This window comes from Ranitomeya variabilis, unplaced genomic scaffold, assembly GCF_051348905.1.
Source record: "Ranitomeya variabilis isolate aRanVar5 unplaced genomic scaffold, aRanVar5.hap1 Scaffold_42, whole genome shotgun sequence".
Classification (NCBI taxonomy): Eukaryota; Metazoa; Chordata; class Amphibia; order Anura; family Dendrobatidae; genus Ranitomeya; species Ranitomeya variabilis.
The window spans coordinates 285,445-302,768 of record NW_027508140.1 but is presented as its reverse complement, the minus strand read 5'-3'; the positions used below and the strand labels follow the sequence as shown (position 1 = coordinate 302,768).

At 43.4% G+C, this 17,324-nt stretch overlaps 1 protein-coding gene across 1 annotated transcript in view; it reads right to left on the bottom strand.

Moving 5' to 3' along the window:
* Nucleotides 1-9,923: 9,923 nt before the first annotated feature.
* LOC143790627 (FAST kinase domain-containing protein 1, mitochondrial-like) overlaps nt 9,924-17,324 on the bottom strand; it is a 44,075-nt gene continuing 36,674 nt past the window's right edge. The window contains exons 14-15 of the mRNA XM_077279140.1: nt 15,260-15,401; nt 9,924-10,290 (exon numbers count right to left, since the gene is read on the bottom strand). Of these exons, the coding sequence (XP_077135255.1) occupies nt 10,098-10,290; nt 15,260-15,401 (335 nt within the window). The 3' untranslated portion in view covers nt 9,924-10,097. The remainder of the gene's footprint in view (nt 10,291-15,259; nt 15,402-17,324) is intronic.

Sequence of the window (17,324 nt, the reverse complement as noted above, 5' to 3'; positions counted from 1 at the left end):
AATCAAACCCCCCTTCATCACCCCCTTAGTTAGGGAAAAATAATAAAATTTTAAAAAATGTATGTATTTCCATTTTCCCATTAGGATTAGGGTTAGGGCTAGGGTTAGGGCTAGAGTTAGGGCTAGGGTTAGGGTTGGGGTTAGGGCTAGGGTTAGGGCTGGGGTTAAGGTCGGGGTTAGGGCTAGGGTTAGGGCTGTGGTTAGGGTTTCAGTTATGATTGGGGGTTTCCACTGTTTAGGCACATCAGGGGGCTTTCCATACGCGACATGGAGTCCGATCTCAATTCCAGCCAATTCTGCTTTGAAAAACTAAAACAGTGCTCCTTCCCTTCCGAGTTCTCCTGTGCGCCCAAACAGTGGTCCCCCCGAACATATGGGGTATCAACGTTCTCAGGACAAGTTGGACAACAACTTTTGTGGTCCAATTTCTCCTGATGCCCTTGGGAAAATAAAAACGTGAAAAATCATTTTCGTGAAAAAAAAAAATTTTTTTATTTTCACGGCTCTGCGTTATAAACTGTAGTGAAACACTTGTTGGTTCAAAGTTCTCACAAAACATCTAGATAAGTTCCTTGGGGGGTCTAGTTTCCAATATGGGGTCACTTGTGGGGGGTTTCTACTGTTTAGGTACATCAGGGACTCTGCAAATGCAACATGACGCCTGCAGACCAATCCATCTAAGTCTACATTTCAAACAGTGCTCCTTCCCTTTCGAGCTCTGCCGTGCGCCCAAACAGTGGTCCCTGTTGTGAATTCCGCTCTTGGGCTCCCTCCGGTGGTTATAAGTAGCATTTTTGTGAGTTCTGCTCTTGGGCTCCCTCCTGTGGTTTTGAGTGGTATGGCTGCTTCTTGGATTTAGCATCAGCAGCTGTTTTCACTGATCGTCTTTCTGGCTCTGCTATATTAGTCTTGCCTTTTCCCTAATTCAATGCCAGTTGTCAATTGTTGAGCTTGGAGTCATGGCTCTCTGAGGATTTCCCTGTCACTCTGACCATTTCAGCAAAGCTAAGTCCTTGCTTGTCTTTTTGCAGTTCACTTGTTGTGGACTTTGTTGTTTTGCACTTTCTATGTTTTGCTCATTTGTCCAGCTTATCAGTATGTATCTAGTCAGCTAAGCTGGAAGCTCTGGGCAGCAGAGTTTGCCCTCCACACCTTTAGTCAGGTGTGGAGATTTTTGCATTTCTCTGCGGTGGACTTTTTCTAGTTTTAATTACTGACCGCACAGTGTTCTGTCCTGTACTAATTCTTTCTAGCTAGTAGTGGCCTCCTTTGCTAAATCTTGTTTCATACTACGTATGTCATTTCCTTCTCCTCTCACAGTCATTATTTGTGGGGGGCTGTCTTATCCTTTGGGGATTTTCTCTGAGGCAAGATAGCTTTCCTGCTTCTACCTTTAGGGGTAGCTAGTTCTCCGGCTGTGACGAGGTGTCCAGGGAGTGACAGGAACATCCCACGGCTACTGCTAGTGTCTGTGTTAAGATCAGGAACTGCGGTCGGTATAGTTACCACCTGCTCAGAGCTAGTCGCATGTCGCTCCTTAATCACCAGACCATAACAGGTCCCCCCCCATATATGGGGTATCAGCGTACTCAGCTCAAATTGGACAACAACTTTTGTGGTCCAATTTCTCCTGTTTCCCTTGGGGAAAAAAAATGTGGGGGCTAAAATATCATTTTCGTGGAAAAAAAATATTTTTTATTTTCACGGCTCCGCGTTATAAACTGTAGTGAAACACTTGTTGGTTCAAAGTTCTCACAACACATCTAGATAAGTTCCTTGGGGGGTCTAGTTTCCAATATGGGGTCACTTGTGGGGGGGTTCTACTGTTTAGGTACATCAGGGACTCTGCAAATGCAACATGATGCCTGCAGACCAATCCATCTAAATCTGCATTTCAAACGGCGCTCCTTATCTTCCGAGCTCTGCCGTGCGCCCAAACAGTGGTTTCCCCCCATGTATGGGGTATCAGCGTACTCAGGACAAATTGCACAATAACTTTTGAGGTCCAATTTCTCCTGTTACCCTTGGGGAAAAAAAAATTGCGGGCTAAAACATCATTTTGTGGAAAGTAAAAATGATTTTTTAATTTTCACGGCGCTACATTCTAAACTTTAGTGAAACAATTGGGGGTTAAAAGTGCTCACCACACATCTAGATAAGATCCTTAGGGGGTCTTCTTTCCAAAATGGGGTCACTTGTGGGGGGTTTCTACTGTTTAGGCACGTCAGGGGCTCTCCAAACGCGACATGGGTTCCGATCTCAATTTCAGCCAATATTGCATTGAAAAGTCAAATGGCGCTCCTTCCCTTCCGAGCTCTGCCATGTGCCCAAACATTGGTTTACCCCAACATGTGGGGTATCGGCGTACTCAGGACAAATTGTACAACGACTTTTGTGGTCCAATTTCTCCTGTTACCCTTGGTAAGATAAAACAAATTGGATCTGAAGTAAAAATTTTGTAAAAAAAAAGTTTAATGTTCAATTTTTTTTAAACATTCCAAAAATTCCTGTGAAGCACCTGAAGGGTTAATAAACTTTTTGAATGTGGTTTTGAGTGCCTTGAGGGGTGCAGTTTTTAGAATGGTGTCACTTTTGGGCATTTTCTGTCATATAAACCCCTCAAAGTCACTTCAAGTGTGAGGTGGTCCCTAAAAAAAATGGTTTTGCAAATTTTGTTGCAAAAATGAAAAATCGCTGGTCAACTTTTAACCCTTATAACTCCCTAACAAAAAAAAATTATGTTTCCAAAATTGTGCTGATGTAAAGCAGACATGTGGGAAATGTTGTTTATTAACTATATTATGTGATATATCTCTCTAATTTGAGGGCAGAAAAATGAAAAATTTGAAAATTGCTAAATTTTCATAATTTTCGACAAATTTCTGTTTTTTTCACAATTAAATGCAAGTCATATCGAAGAAGTTTTACCACTATCACAAAATACAATATGTCACGAGAAAACAATGTCAGAATCACCAGGATCCGTTGAAGCGTTTCAGAGTTATGACCTCATAAAATGACAGTGGTCAGAACAGGCTTCGAGGTGAAGGGGTTAATTTAACCAAAATCAGGGAAAAAAAAAAAATATCAGACTTGATAAAGGCTCACTAGTGACACCTCTAGCACAACATTTTACCATTATGGTCGTCCCGAAACAGGAGGATATAAATTGGTAGTAAAATTCTGATGACAGATTACCTTTAAGAAAACACTTGTCGGTGTTTTGTTTTGGTTTGTTTTTTGGGGGGCGTGGGGTATGGTTGTGCACAAGAAGATCAAAAATGATAAAATTGCTAAAAAAAAGTAAATTCCGGCTGTGATTAAGTCAGCACAGCTGTATGTATGGGGCTACAGACAGGTCATGGTGCCCGAGCTCACCCGTCCTTTGCTGCAAGCATCAGTACTGGGCATGTTATGTCAGCATCAGACCCATACAATGAGGCAATGGAAGAAGGGGCCCTGGTTTGAGGGTTCATGTTTTCTTATATCTTATGTGGACTGCCGGGCTCAAGCGTCACTTACTAGGGATGGTGCAGGATGCACTATGGTAAGAAGACAGGCCGTCAGAGTGATGTGCAACATTCAGCTGGGAAACCTCAGATCCCAGCAATGATATGATGTGGATGTGACAGGTACCATCAAACTAAACATTATACAGCAAAAGTAAGTAGCCCCCTTTGCAGTGATGGAATTTCCTAATAGTAGTGGCCTCTTTCAGCAGGATAATGCCCGTACCACGCTGCAAAAACTTCATGTCACGTTGTGACGTCTTCAGTAAGGAAGGGGGGGCCTAAAACTGTCCCTGTAACTGGGACCCTAACTTTCCCTGTCCCGGAGGTACTCTTGAAGGTAGAAGTCTCCAACCTTACTATGCTCCTGTTAAACTCTGTTCTGTCTCCTCCTCCACTCTGGGACAGAAATGTAAGGTAAACAGGACACAAAGACCAAACAGGGATAACAGTTAGGCTAGGTTCAGATTGCGTTAGTGCAATCCGTTTAGCGCTAGCGGATTGCGCTAACGCAATGTCTTTTTCGGGGCCGCGTTTAGGGGTCGCGTTAACGTCCCCGCTCTGAGAGCGGGGAACGGACCTCTGGCGCGCCGCGAACGCTGCAAGCAGCGTCTGAGGCGCGCTACAAAAGACCGGCACATCGCTAGCGCGTGCCGAAAATGACACCCGCTAGCAATGCGCTTTAACATTGCCGGCAATGGGAGCGCTAACGGACGCGGTGCACGGCGTTAATTTCGCCGTGCAACGCTGTCCGTTAGCGCTCTCCCATTAACGCAATGGGAACCTAGCCTAAGCAACAGAAATACAAACACTCACCAAAGGTAAAGAGGCATATAGGGAAGAATAGGAATGTACCAACCAAATGGGAATAGGACAATGAGGAAAGCATACACCCAAAAACAGCATGCAACAATCTCCAGCAGCAACAACGATCTACAACTCAGCACAGAGTCTCCAAGGAGCTAGGAAGGAAAGATTTCACTGGCAATGCAGAGAAGGTCTGGCCAGGTTTAACAGGGAGAGGCAATGACCAGATCAGAAGCAGCTGAAAATGGAGCTTGCAAGTTTCTGACCAACATAGAAAAAGTTGTTAACCTCTTCAGCACCAAATTAATTTAACATGGGACACAAATACACAGGCTAAATGGAAGATCTGCGATTCACAATACGTAGTGATCTTCTAACCCTAAATCTCCCAGGAGGACTTGACAGGTACATGACAAAAGTTCAAAGTGATGACTTGGGCTCCAAACTTCCCGGATGTCAATCAGATTGGGTGTTTGGGACGTGCAGGAAAAAACGAGTCTGATCCATGGAGCCCGAACCTCACAACTTTAAGGGTAGGGGTAGTTGACATCAGATTAGCCACCTGCTGGAACACGTGCCCCGATCTCCAGATGTGACGTCACCTGCTCCGCTTGCTTCTCAATTCGACAGTGAACGGAGCAGAACGAACCCAATCTGCTGATAATATCTTGGTGCCAGATGCCAGCCATGTTTTTCTTACGTTATACAGCTATGTTTATTGACCTTTCGCCAAAAATCATGTTGTGCAAGTACTGCTCCTTTGTAAGAGAACACACATATATGAATGAATAAAAAATATACTTTATTTACAGGGTGGCACAAAACATTTCACAGTTCACTAGCAAAAATCTTCTTCCGGAGGTAGTTAATCCACGTTTCCTTTGTTCCAAGGTCCATTGAATTCCATTCAAAACTAGGGATCTGTAATAGAGAACTAACATGTAACTGCGGGAAGTCATCTATAGAAATTGTCTCAGAGAAAATTATATATATATATATAGTGCCTTGCTAAAGTATTCGGCCCCCTGGAACTTTTCAACCTTTTCCCACATATCATGCTTCAAACATGATTTGAAGCATATGTGGGAAAAGGTTGAAAAGGGGCCTGAATACTTTCGCAAGGCACTATATATATATATATATATATATATATATATATATATATATATATATATAAAACACACAGACTGACATAGGAGAAGATACTATTATACAGACATGAGGAACCCATCATGATATAATATCCTAAAACACAACTCGAATTGTAACCAACCTGAACTACATAGTACCCCAGGATCTCCAAATGTCTCTTCTTCATTGCATTTAAGCCTTTAATCTTGGAAGAGTTTCTGCAAAATGCCACTGGATTAAGAAAGTCAATGGCAACTCTATAAAGATGAAAGAAATAATATGTTAGAGTCCAACAAACAAAATCAAGAGGAATTGAATTCTACTCAAATTTTTCCAAAAAAACATCCATTTGCCCAAACCGCTATTTTTCTGAACCGGAAAAAGCCATTCATTTGTAAAAAAAAAAAAATTATACTGATTTTACTGCTCATCTCTCTAGCTCCTCTGTTCCTCAATGGAGAAACCGCCCTTTTCTCCTCCTCGATTAAGATAGGAGATGACAGTTGGTGCTTTTAAAATTCTATGGAGGGGGGGAGAGGAGCTAGCGGAACACAGACATTCTGCTATATCAGTCTCCATAGAACTTTGTGAGCACTAACTGTCATCTCCTATCTCAGTAACGGGAAAATCTGTATTCACGGAAAACAGATTTTACTTGGAAGTTGAGAATTTTGAGAATGAACGATCAGTTCAGGAGGAGAAAGAAGCAGATTTCTATGATCAGACATATTACAAAGTCCAATAGAAAAAAGAAAAGAAAAAGGGAGCGCACTTACCCCTGTTGTAAAAGGTTTCACTTTATTAGAACATCTTTAAAAACAGATTGCTGGGAGGGATGGAAGCAGCTCCGGACAACGGCCGTTTCGTGCGTACAAGCACTTCAACGGGTCCTGGAGACTTGTGGATCTCAAACAGATTAAATAGACCCTGTTAGGTTGCCAGCTCCGCCCACCACCTGTGGCATATGGTTCAGCGGGCGGGCAATCAATCAGAACGACAGCGATACTGTACTTAAAAACAACAATACATATAAATTAAAAACAATATCAAAGCACAAATAACAGAGAAAAAATCAAAGCATCCAATATTTATGAGATTTACAAAAAGACTGACATGTCTACCTTATCGTTTAGACCTATGGGTCCCGCAGCGTCTGTGCGCAGGATCCATCTGGCTTCCCTGCGCAGAAGGAGGCGGTGGAGATCCCCGCCTCCCTCTGGTAGGGACACCCGTTCAAGGCCGGCAAACCGCAGTACATGAGCGTCTCCTGCGTGGTGAGTGCGAACATGGTTTATCAATCTTAGAGCCCCCTTACCTGTTTTAATCGAGTTGAAATGTTCCCTGATCCGAACAAAAAGGGGCCTGATAGTTTTACCAATGTAGAAGTTTCTACAAGAACAGAACAAGACATAGACCACATGAGTGGTCCTACAGGAAATGAAGTCGCGTACGCAATGCTGTATATGCCCGACTCTAACACTGTTCCCGGTGTGGTGAAAAGAACAGAAGTTACAACCCCCACATTTAAAATTCCCTTGTGGGATGCTGTCTGTCAGCCAGTTGTTTTTCTTTGATATAAAGCGATTATGAACAACACTATCTCTGATATTTTTACTCCGACGGGCGGCAAAAAGAGGACCTCGATCTACTACATTTTGCAAGTCTCTGTCCTGTCGCAGGATATGCCAGTTTTTTCTGATAGCGGCTCTAATTTGATTGTCCAGGGGACCATATTTGAAGCTAAAGATAAATCTTTTTTCTTGTTGTTTTTTTTGGGAGAATGTAGATATCTCTGTTTTAACCGCCCTATCCAGAGCACTATTAAGAATAGCAGGGGGATAACCTCGTTTCAAGAATCTGTCTTTTAAATCGGCTGACTGTTTGGCAAATACCTCTGGGTTGCTGTTTATTCTTTTAACCCTAAGGAATTGACTGTATGGGAGGGACCGCTTAATGTATGGCGGGTGGGCACTATTAAAGTGTAATAACGCATTCGATGCCGTGGGTTTTCGGTATACTTCTGTGGCAATAGTATTTTCCATAGTTTGTAATTTAACATCCAGGAACACCAGACTGGAACCTCCGAATTGCGAGGTAAAACACATGTTCATGGTGTTGGACGTCCCCAGGTAGTTCACAAATTTGGTGAACTCATCCTGGTGCCCGTCCCACACCACGAACATGTCATCAACGTATCTAGCATAAAGCTTGATATGCTTGAGGAATGGGTTTTTTGAGGAATAAATATACTCCTCCTCAAACCTGGCAAGGAAGAGGTTCGCCAGGGTACATGCGACGGGGGTACCCATTGCGGTACCCACCGTCTGCAGGTACCACTGGGTGTCAAATTGGAAAGCATTGTGTTCCAGGATGAAGGAAAGACCTTCACATATGAAGTGTGTAGTGTCAATACTTGTCGGAGTATTATCAAGGATGCGTCTCACCGTGTCCACTCCCAATTTTTGGGGGATCCTCGTATAGAGGCTTTCAATATCTATTGATGCCAAAGCATAGGTGTCTCTCCATTCAAAGTCTTTTACAAGCTTGAGGAATTCTCCCGTATCTTTTATATAAGATGGAATGTCTCTTAATAAGGGACATAGCAGCCAGCCTATATATGAAGATAATGGCTCCGTAAGTGACCCCACCCCCGATACAATTGGACGGCCCGGGGGAGTTTCTGCAGACTTATGAAGTTTCGGTATGTGGTACCAATGGGGTTTTCAGGGAAAACCCGGTAATAGTTTTTCAGCCTGTTTTACGGAAAAGACACCTCTATCTACGTATCTCCTTAATAAGGAACGTAACAGATTCTTGAATTGAGTAGTGGGATCCCCCTTTAGTTTCATATAAGTTTTCTCCTCAGAGAGCTGTCTGAGTGCTTCTGTTTGATAATATTCTCTAGTCATCAGAACTATACTGCCACCTTTGTCCGCACCGCGGACTATTACATCATGCCAACTCTCTATTTCCTTTAGGGCTCGTTTTTCATTAGGCTGTAAATTTTCATTAGGATGTTCATAAATTAAAGCCTCCACATCTTTTAGTACTTGTAATTCAAAAATATCTACCAGATTACCTGGCGATGTGGGAGGCATGTAGGTAGATTTAGTGCCGCCAAGGAAAGGGAGAGTGGCTGACGTATCACTATGTGTGGAAACAGATGAAGCACCTGTGGATTCAAGTAGAATCTGCATTTCCTCCCGTACGTCGCCAAATGGGTCTTCCGTGACAAAAAAGCCAAGGGGGCCCACATGGCAAGGTGCCTCCCCAGGGAAGACGGTGCACGAAGTGGAGGCGGCAGATTTGTTCTTATTTAGAGAAAAAGATTTATGCAAATGAATTTTGCGAGTCGCCTTAAACAAATCAATTTTGAAGTCCACTATATTAAATGGTTCTGGTAAACAAAAATTTAATCCCTTTGAAAGTGCTGATCTATGTGCCTCGCTGAGGATTTGTGGAGTTAAATTAACCACTGTCAGTTCGTTGGTCTCCAAGAGACTTGTCTCCTTTTTTTGATGTTTCTGTCTGCCATTTCTTCTACTCCCTCGGCGCGTCCTGCGTCTAAAGGGGACCCTGCTGTAATCGTCATGTGGCCTGAGGTCATCGAGGTGGACGGGGCAGTGGAGTCTTCCGTAGCGCTGGAATCGGAGTCGGTTGTTAAGTAATCCCTTTTGTTCTTGTTAAAACTTTTATTACGTGGCTGACCTTTATTATGGTTCCACCTCTTAGGGAATTTACGGTGATTTTGTGAAGGGACACCCTTGTTCCAGGTAAAGATTTTTCCTGTTTCGAAGTCAACCTTGTCTCTAATGAACTTGTCTTTTTTTCTTTGTTTTATTTCGTTCTGCAATGCAATCAATTTAGCATCCAATTTTTTATCTGTTGCCAGCCACTGTGTCTCAGACAATCTAGTTCTCAATTCATCTTTTGTTTTGGACAATTCCATTTTGGTTATCTCATAATTTGCGATATTTTGCCTAAGGACCAACTGTAATAAATCTTGGGAGCACTGTAGAAGTATTTTCTCCCATTCTTTGACAAAGATTTCATTATCCTTGAATTGGGCCATTTCTTTTGTGACCCGCAGTCCCCGCGGTACCCGACCGCATTCAACATAGGATTTCAAGGAGTTGTTGGTCCAAAATAAATTCACCTCTCTTTCTGCAGTCAAAAAGAGTTTATGTTCTAAAGTTTTTGTGCTTAGAGAAAAAATGTTGTCATGCAGTTCACATTCTGAAAAGTAGGAATCCACGTTTTCCCTCCCAGCTAAAAGTCCATGTGAAAAAGATACCGCTGCCGTCTCCATATTCAGGAGTCACTGCCGGTGAGTAATCACCGCGGCGTGTGAACTAACCAGGTGTGGAAAGGAATAGATGAACAGCTGAGCGTGCTGGTAATATGGCAAAGAATGTCAGTCTATATGAATCCAGCACAAAAAAGAAACACCAAACCGCACTGCCAGCTGATATCAATCCAATACTGCCGTTATCCACCTCACACTCTGAAGGTTAGGGTAGCCATATGTATCTCATATCAACTAAGGGGTGCGGCATCCAGCAAGTGTGCACTTAGTCCAATAGAAAAAAGAAAAGAAAAAGGGAGCGCACTTACCCCTGTTGTAAAAGGTTTCACTTTATTAGAACATCTTTAAAAACAGATTGCTGGGAGGGATGGAAGCAGCTCCGGACAACGGCCGTTTCGTGCGTACAAGCACTTCAACGGGTCCTGGAGACTTGTGGATCTCAAACAGATTAAATAGACCCTGTTAGGTTGCCAGCTCCGCCCACCACCTGTGGCATATGGTTCAGCGGGCGGGCAATCAATCAGAACGACAGCGATACTGTACTTAAAAACAACAATACATATAAATTAAAAACAATATCAAAGCACAAATAACAGAGAAAAAATCAAAGCATCCAATATTTATGAGATTTACAAAAAGACTGACATGTCTACCTTATCGTTTAGACCTATGGGTCCCGCAGCGTCTGTGCGCAGGATCCATCTGGCTTCCCTGCGCAGAAGGAGGCGGTGGAGATCCCCGCCTCCCTCTGGTAGGGACACCCGTTCAAGGCCGGCAAACCGCAGTACATGAGCGTCTCCTGCGTGGTGAGTGCGAACATGGTTTATCAATCTTAGAGCCCCCTTACCTGTTTTAATCGAGTTGAAATGTTCCCTGATCCGAACAAAAAGGGGCCTGATAGTTTTACCAATGTAGAAGTTTCTACAAGAACAGAACAAGACATAGACCACATGAGTGGTCCTACAGGAAATGAAGTCGCGTACGCAATGCTGTATATGCCCGACTCTAACACTGTTCCCGGTGTGGTGAAAAGAACAGAAGTTACAACCCCCACATTTAAAATTCCCTTGTGGGATGCTGTCTGTCAGCTGTCTGTCTGTTGTTGTTTTTAAGTACAGTATCGCTGTCGTTCTGATTGATTGCCCGCCCGCTGAACCATATGCCACAGGTGGTGGGCGGAGCTGGCAACCTAACAGGGTCTATTTAATCTGTTTGAGATCCACAAGTCTCCAGGACCCGTTGAAGTGCTTGTACGCACGAAACGGCCGTTGTCCGGAGCTGCTTCCATCCCTCCCAGCAATCTGTTTTTAAAGATGTTCTAATAAAGTGAAACCTTTTACAACAGGGGTAAGTGCGCTCCCTTTTTCTTTTCTTTTTTCTATTGGACTAAGTGCACACTTGCTGGATGCCGCACCCCTTAGTTGATATGAGATACATATGGCTACCCTAACCTTCAGAGTGTGAGGTGGATAACGGCAGTATTGGATTGATATCAGCTGGCAGTGCGGTTTGGTGTTTCTTTTTTGTGCTGGATTCATATAGACTGACATTCTTTGCCATATTACCAGCACGCTCAGCTGTTCATCTATTCCTTTCCACACCTGGTTAGTTCACACGCCGCGGTGATTACTCACCGGCAGTGACTCCTGAATATGGAGACGGCAGCGGTATCTTTTTCACATGGACTTTTAGCTGGGAGGGAAAACGTGGATTCCTACTTTTCAGAATGTGAACTGCATGACAACATTTTTTCTCTAAGCACAAAAACTTTAGAACATAAACTCTTTTTGACTGCAGAAAGAGAGGTGAATTTATTTTGGACCAACAACTCCTTGAAATCCTATGTTGAATGCGGTCGGGTACCGCGGGGACTGCGGGTCACAAAAGAAATGGCCCAATTCAAGGATAATGAAATCTTTGTCAAAGAATGGGAGAAAATACTTCTACAGTGCTCCCAAGATTTATTACAGTTGGTCCTTAAGCAAAATATCGCAAATTATGAGATAACCAAAATGGAATTGTCCAAAACAAAAGATGAATTGAGAACTAGATTGTCTGAGACACAATGGCTGGCAACAGATAAAAAATTGGATGCTAAATTGATTGCATTGCAGAACGAAATAAAACAAAGAAAAAAAGACAAGTTCATTAGAGACAAGGTTGACTTCGAAACAGGAAAAATCTTTACCTGGAACAAGGGTGTCCCTTCACAAAATCACCGTAAATTCCCTAAGAGGTGGAACCATAATAAAGGTCAGCCACGTAATAAAAGTTTTAACAAGAACAAAAGGGATTACTTAACAACCGACTCCGATTCCAGCGCTACGGAAGACTCCACTGCCCCGTCCACCTCGATGACCTCAGGCCACATGACGATTACAGCAGGGTCCCCTTTAGACGCAGGACGCGCCGAGGGAGTAGAAGAAATGGCAGACAGAAACATCAAAAAAAGGAGACAAGTCTCTTGGAGACCAACGAACTGACAGTGGTTAATTTAACTCCACAAATCCTCAGCGAGGCACATAGATCAGCACTTTCAAAGGGATTAAATTTTTGTTTACCAGAACCATTTAATATAGTGGACTTCAAAATTGATTTGTTTAAGGCGACTCGCAAAATTCATTTGCATAAATCTTTTTCTCTAAATAAGAACAAATCTGCCGCCTCCACTTCGTGCACCGTCTTCCCTGGGGAGGCACCTTGCCATGTGGGCCCCCTTGGCTTTTTTGTCACGGAAGACCCATTTGGCGACGTACGGGAGGAAATGCAGATTCTACTTGAATCCACAGGTGCTTCATCTGTTTCCACACATAGTGATACGTCAGCCACTCTCCCTTTCCTTGGCGGCACTAAATCTACCTACATGCCTCCCACATCGCCAGGTAATCTGGTAGATATTTTTGAATTACAAGTACTAAAAGATGTGGAGGCTTTAATTTATGAACATCCTAATGAAAATTTACAGCCTAATGAAAAACGAGCCCTAAAGGAAATAGAGAGTTGGCATGATGTAATAGTCCGCGGTGCGGACAAAGGTGGCAGTATAGTTCTGATGACTAGAGAATATTATCAAACAGAAGCACTCAGACAGCTCTCTGAGGAGAAAACTTATATGAAACTAAAGGGGGATCCCACTACTCAATTCAAGAATCTGTTACGTTCCTTATTAAGGAGATACGTAGATAGAGGTGTCTTTTCCGTAAAACAGGCTGAAAAACTATTACCGGGTTTTCCCCGAAAACCCCATTGGTACCACATACCGAAACTTCATAAGTCTGCAGAAACTCCCCCGGGCCGTCCAATTGTATCGGGGGTGGGGTCACTTACGGAGCCATTATCTTCATATATAGACTGGCTGCTATGTCCCTTATTAAGAGACATTCCATCTTATATAAAAGATACGGGAGAATTCCTCAAGCTTGTAAAAGACTTTGAATGGAGAGACACCTATGCTTTGGCATCAATAGATATTGAAAGCCTCTATACGAGGATCCCCCAAAAATTGGGAGTGGACACGGTGAGACGCATCCTTGATAATACTCCGACAAGTATTGACACTACACACTTCATATGTGAAGGTCTTTCCTTCATCCTGGAACACAATGCTTTCCAATTTGACACCCAGTGGTACCTGCAGACGGTGGGTACCGCAATGGGTACCCCCGTCGCATGTACCCTGGCGAACCTCTTCCTTGCCAGGTTTGAGGAGGAGTATATTTATTCCTCAAAAAAACCCATTCCTCAAGCATATCAAGCTTTATGCTAGATACGTTGATGACATGTTCGTGGTGTGGGACGGGCACCAGGATGAGTTCACCAAATTTGTGAACTACCTGGGGACGTCCAACACCATGAACATGTGTTTTACCTCGCAATTCGGAGGTTCCAGTCTGGTGTTCCTGGATGTTAAATTACAAACTATGGAAAATACTATTGCCACAGAAGTATACCGAAAACCCACGGCATCGAATGCGTTATTACACTTTAATAGTGCCCACCCGCCATACATTAAGCGGTCCCTCCCATACAGTCAATTCCTTAGGGTTAAAAGAATAAACAGCAACCCAGAGGTATTTGCCAAACAGTCAGCCGATTTAAAAGACAGATTCTTGAAACGAGGTTATCCCCCTGCTATTCTTAATAGTGCTCTGGATAGGGCGGTTAAAACAGAGATATCTACATTCTCCCAAAAAAAACAACAAGAAAAAAGATTTATCTTTAGCTTCAAATATGGTCCCCTGGACAATCAAATTAGAGCCGCTATCAGAAAAAACTGGCATATCCTGCGACAGGACAGAGACTTGCAAAATGTAGTAGATCGAGGTCCTCTTTTTGCCGCCCGTCGGAGTAAAAATATCAGAGATAGTGTTGTTCATAATCGCTTTATATCAAAGAAAAACAACTGGCTGACAGACAGCATCCCACAAGGGAATTTTAAATGTGGGGGTTGTAACTTCTGTTCTTTTCACCACACCGGGAACAGTGTTAGAGTCGGGCATATACAGCATTGCGTACGCGACTTCATTTCCTGTAGGACCACTCATGTGGTCTATGTCTTGTTCTGTTCTTGTAGAAACTTCTACATTGGTAAAACTATCAGGCCCCTTTTTGTTCGGATCAGGGAACATTTCAACTCGATTAAAACAGGTAAGGGGGCTCTAAGATTGATAAACCATGTTCGCACTCACCACGCAGGAGACGCTCATGTACTGCGGTTTGCCGGCCTTGAACGGGTGTCCCTACCAGAGGGAGGCGGGGATCTCCACCGCCTCCTTCTGCGCAGGGAAGCCAGATGGATCCTGCGCACAGACGCTGCGGGACCCATAGGTCTAAACGATAAGGTAGACATGTCAGTCTTTTTGTAAATCTCATAAATATTGGATGCTTTGATTTTTTCTCTGTTATTTGTGCTTTGATATTGTTTTTAATTTATATGTATTGTTGTTTTTAAGTACAGTATCGCTGTCGTTCTGATTGATTGCCCGCCCGCTGAACCATATGCCACAGGTGGTGGGCGGAGCTGGCAACCTAACAGGGTCTATTTAATCTGTTTGAGATCCACAAGTCTCCAGGACCCGTTGAAGTGCTTGTACGCACGAAACGGCCGTTGTCCGGAGCTGCTTCCATCCCTCCCAGCAATCTGTTTTTAAAGATGTTCTAATAAAGTGAAACCTTTTACAACAGGGGTAAGTGCGCTCCCTTTTTCTTTTCTTTTTTCTATTGGACTAAGTGCACACTTGCTGGATGCCGCACCCCTTAGTTGATATGAGATACATATGGCTACCCTAACCTTCAGAGTGTGAGGTGGATAACGGCAGTATTGGATTGATATCAGCTGGCAGTGCGGTTTGGTGTTTCTTTTTTGTGCTGGAGACATATTACAAAGTTTCTTATTTGCATGTCTTCTATGGATTTATGTAAGAAAACTTAAAATGAAGGCTATTTTTTAAGAGAATGAGGCTGCGTCGTGATCTAGCACCACATGTCTACACACAGAATCACCAACCTCTGGGCTCCTTGAGGTAGAGACTTGTTATCACACATCTGACTGTCCTGGCCCCACTGGACTTCGGCCACATTGGCGGACAGCTTGTTCTCCTCTATGTAGGCGATAGGCTTTTTATTTTTGCTCAGGATGCACTCGAAGTCTATAGAAAGCAAGCATCAAATGTTAGGAGAATCACAGTCCAACACCTTCCAAAAACCCTCCCTGGGTCCACTCAGCGAGCTCCTGGTGTGTGCAGTGCTCAGGTCACATCAACAGCCAATTAGTGTCATCAACTTGACCAGAGCCGCTGAGCTCACTTATGGTCAACATAATGGCAACAGCGGCAGAGGCTCAATGCTGGACCTGGGGAGGGTGAGCCAGGCTCACTTTGTTTGTTTTTAAAACAAACTACAATCAATTGGACACTTGTTTTCAAAAGCCGGAAAAACACTTTAAGGGTCCCTTTCCACTTGCGAGGAAAACGGATGCGTGCAATCCGATAAAAAATCGGATTGCACTCTGACCAATGTTATTTAATAGGTGGCTTTTCATTTGCGATTTTTTTCTCAGCCGAAATCGGACTGAGAAAAATCTGGATCGGCTGAGAAAAAAATCGCAGCATGCTGCGTATTGCTGCGATTCTCGGACGAGACTCGCCAATGCAAGTCAATGGGTGCGAGAAAAAAATCGCACCGCACTCGCACCATGCGAGTTCTGTCCGATTATTACGCACCAGTGTCCTTTGAAAAGCCGGTAATTCAGCGCGGTGTACAGTAAAATCACACTGACAGGTTAGAATAGAGTAGATATATACACATAGAATAGGTATATATACATATATATATGTCAGTGAGACACCTATATATGTATATTTATATTTAATGCAGCGCTAGATAGCTTAAAAGCCTCTAATTCAATTGCCGGCTTTTTCCTTCTCCTGCACAAACCCGACATGATATAAGACATGGTTTACATACAGTAAACCATCTCATATCCCTTTTTTTATTACATATTCCTCTTCACTAATGTAACAAGTGTCTGTGTGCACAATTTGGGGGCTCTAGCTATTAAATTAAAGGGTTAAATTGCGGAAAAAATTGGCGTGGGCTCCCGCGCAATTTTCTCCGCCAGAATGGTAAAGCCAGTGACTGAGGGCAGATATTAATAGCCTAGAGAGGGTCCATGGTTATTGGCCCCCCCGTGGCTAAAAACATCTGCCCCCAGCCACCCCAGAAAAGGCACATCTGGAAGATGCGCCTATTCTGGCACTTGGCCACTCTCTTCCCACTCCCTGTAGCGGTGGGATATGGGGTAATGAAGGGTTAATGCCACCTTGCTATTGGAAGGTGACATTAAGCCAGATTAATAATGGAGAGGCGTCAATTATGTCACCTATCCATTATTAATCCAATTGTTGGAAAGGGTTAAAAAACACACACACACACATGATTTAAAAGTATTTTAATGCAATAAACACAGCGGTTGTTGTAATAATTTATTGTTCTCGCAATCCATCAGGAACACCCTCGCTTGGAAAAAATAATAAACGCACAAGATACATACCTTCTGGTGAACCGTCTCCTCCCACGAAGTAATCCATCTGAAGGGGTTAACTAATATTACAGGCAGGAGCCCTGCAAATGCAGCTGTGCTCCGTGCTTGTAATTCCCCAGCGAATGAATGAAATGTAGGTCATTGACCTACATTTCCTTCAGTCGCGGTGATGCGCCCCCTGGTGGATGTCCTCATATGACCTGGAGCGTGGGAAAAAGTTCCCAGGCTGCAGTTCATGAGAACATCCAGCAGAGGGCGCCTCACCGCGACTGAAGGAAATGTAGGTCAATGACCTACATTTCATTCATTCGCTGGGGAATTACAAGCACGGAGCACAGCTGCATTTGCAGGGCTCCTGCCTGTAATATTAGTTAACCCCTTCAGATGGATTACTTCGTGGGAGGAGACGGTTCACCAGAAGGTATGTATCTTGTGCGTTTATTATTTTTTCCAAGCGAGGGTGTTCCTGATGGATTGCGAGAACAATAAATTATTACAACAACCGCTGTGTTTATTGCATTAAAATACT